We start from the raw sequence: 2,481 nt of genomic DNA on the forward strand, positions 1-2,481 counted from the left end.
GTATTTTGAAGTTGATCACTCCCATTAATTAACTCATTTTCAAGAAATTTTGCATTTCTTGATTCCATAATCCTAGTGTTGTTAGATGGACAATAGAATCTGTATCCTTTAGACCGTTCAACATATCCAATAAAATATCCACTAATGGTCCTAGGATCCAGTTTCTTTTCTTATGGATTGTAAATTCTTACTTCAGACGGGCATCCCTATACGCGAATATGTATTAAACTCGGTTTCCAACCTTTTAACAATTCAAAAGGTGTCTTTAGGATATCTTTGGTTGGAACTCGATTTAATATATACACTGTCGTCTTAAGAGCTTCAATACACAAGGACATAGGTAGCTTAGAGCTATTTAACATACTACGCACCATATCCAATAATGTTCAATTTCTTCTTTCTGCTACACCATTTTGATCTGGAGAACCAGGCATACTGTATTGGGCAACAATCCCATTTTCCTGAAGAAATTTCACAAATAGACCTTGTGCTTATCCATCCTCAGTGTACCTACCATAGTACTCACCACCTCTTTCAGTCCTCACAATTTTAATTTGCTTTCCGCATTGTTTCTCTACTTTAGCCTTAAACACTTTAAAGGCTTCTAGTGCTTCGCTTTTATTATGAAGCATGTAGAGATACATATATCGTGAATAGTCATCTATAAAAGTGATAAAGTATTTCTGACCATATGCATCCATATTTGGACAACATATATCTGAATGTATGATTTATAATATGTTTGAACTCCTCTTGGCACCTTTCTTTGACTTGTTTGTCTGCTTGCCTTTAATGCTGCCAACACAAGTATTGAAATCAGTAAAATCTAAATTACTAAGTACTCCATCATTTACTAATCTCTTAATTCTATCTAGGGAGATATGTCTCAATCTTCGATGCCACAAAATAGAAGAATTTTCATTCATAACACATCATTTGATGCCACTTTGGACATGCATAACATTATGAGTGGAATCATTTTGCAAATCAGGAGAGAAAAGACCATCAGACAGTGTACTATATCCAACAAGTTTAGATTTATAAAATAGATTAGAATAACCTTCTAGAAAGAAGGAGTATCCCAAAGGTACAAGTCTTGATACTGAAATTAAATTCCTAGAAAAGTTAGGAACATAAAAGGTATTTTCCAACTCTAAAATAAAACCACTACTAAGAACTAAATTGCATGTTCCAATAGCTTCTGCATGCGACTGCATCTTGTTTCCTGAATAGATGCTTCGTTCAGCTCCCACTGGCTTCCGCAGGTTTTTTTAAGTCCTGCAAGGAATTCGTAATATAGATTGTAGAAGTAGAATCAATCCACTACGTGTTATGATTAACATCAATCATATTAGCTTCATAACAAACTAGAGAAATAGAACTACCTTTCTTCTTAAGCCATCGTTGAAACTTGACATAGTCTTTCTTTATGTGCCCCTTCTTTCCACAGAAGCGACACTTGAATTCTTTTTTGACGTCAGAGTCAAGTGGAGCCTTTCCTTTCAAATTTTTATTTGCTTGATGAGACTTCTGTCCTTGAGTAGTCGTGAATGCACTTTCTCCTATTTCCATCAGCAATCGACCCTCTTCTTGAACACACATGGCCATAAGTTCATTAATAGACCATGTATCCTTATATGTGTTATAGAAGATCTTAAAGGGGCCATACTGTGCAGGCAAAGTATTAAAAATATAGTGCACAAGAAAAGTTTCAGACATTTCAACCTCAAGAGTGTTTAGTTGAGCCACTAAGTCTCATATTCTCATGATGTGCTCATGCACACCTCTCACACAGGTGAGTCTCATTGATGAGAATTTCATAATTAAGGTGCTAGCAAGTGCCTTATCTGAAGTCTCAAATTGTTCATCAATAGCCTTCAGTAATGCTTGATATTGTTATGTTGTTCGACAGAACCACAAATACCAGCAGAGATTTTGGTCTGAATGAACATAACATTCAAACGGTTAGAACGCTCCCATTGTTTATAAAGAGCAATCTCAGCCTGAGTGCTATATTCATCAATATGTGGTTCGTCTTTTCGGATAGCATAATCAATGTGCATGCATCCTAAGTGAAGGAGAATTCTTTCCTTCCAGATCTTATAATTCTCACCATTTCATTCGGGAATATCACAAGTATCAGAGAAATTTGCAAGTTGCATAACTGCAAAAATATACATACATAAACACATGCTTAATAAACTTGAGACAAATAATATAAAATTGAATCTATTGACATGAAAATTGCCTGTGGGCTAAATTTTTTATTCAGATCATTTTTATATAGAATTACCGTTGACTAGCATGATATTCTATCTTGACGATAAAACTATTAAATTCTCATTCATTATTTCTGCGGGTAATTATGAAAAGTATTTAACATTTTATCCTAATTAATTATGCGACCCAATAATAAAGGTTCTTAAGCTACTATATCGTGCATAATCAATTACAACTCTAATGTCTAAATATTCTTTATGT

The 2,481-nt window shown here is 34.3% G+C and overlaps 1 protein-coding gene across 1 annotated transcript; it reads right to left on the bottom strand.

Moving 5' to 3' along the window:
- Positions 1-1,091: 1,091 nt before the first annotated feature.
- On the bottom strand, positions 1,092-2,245 carry LOC124890646. The gene is made up of 2 exons (XM_047402437.1): positions 1,386-2,245; positions 1,092-1,278 (listed from the first exon to the last, which is right to left on the bottom strand). The coding sequence occupies exons 1-2, from the start codon at positions 1,717-1,719 to the stop codon at positions 1,178-1,180; spliced, it is 435 nt and encodes a 144-aa protein (XP_047258393.1). The 5' UTR covers positions 1,720-2,245; the 3' UTR covers positions 1,092-1,177.
- Positions 2,246-2,481: the final 236 nt, after the last annotated feature.

Source organism: Capsicum annuum, unplaced genomic scaffold (genome assembly GCF_002878395.1).
Source record: "Capsicum annuum cultivar UCD-10X-F1 unplaced genomic scaffold, UCD10Xv1.1 ctg21459, whole genome shotgun sequence".
NCBI classification, from domain to species: Eukaryota; Viridiplantae; Streptophyta; class Magnoliopsida; order Solanales; family Solanaceae; genus Capsicum; species Capsicum annuum.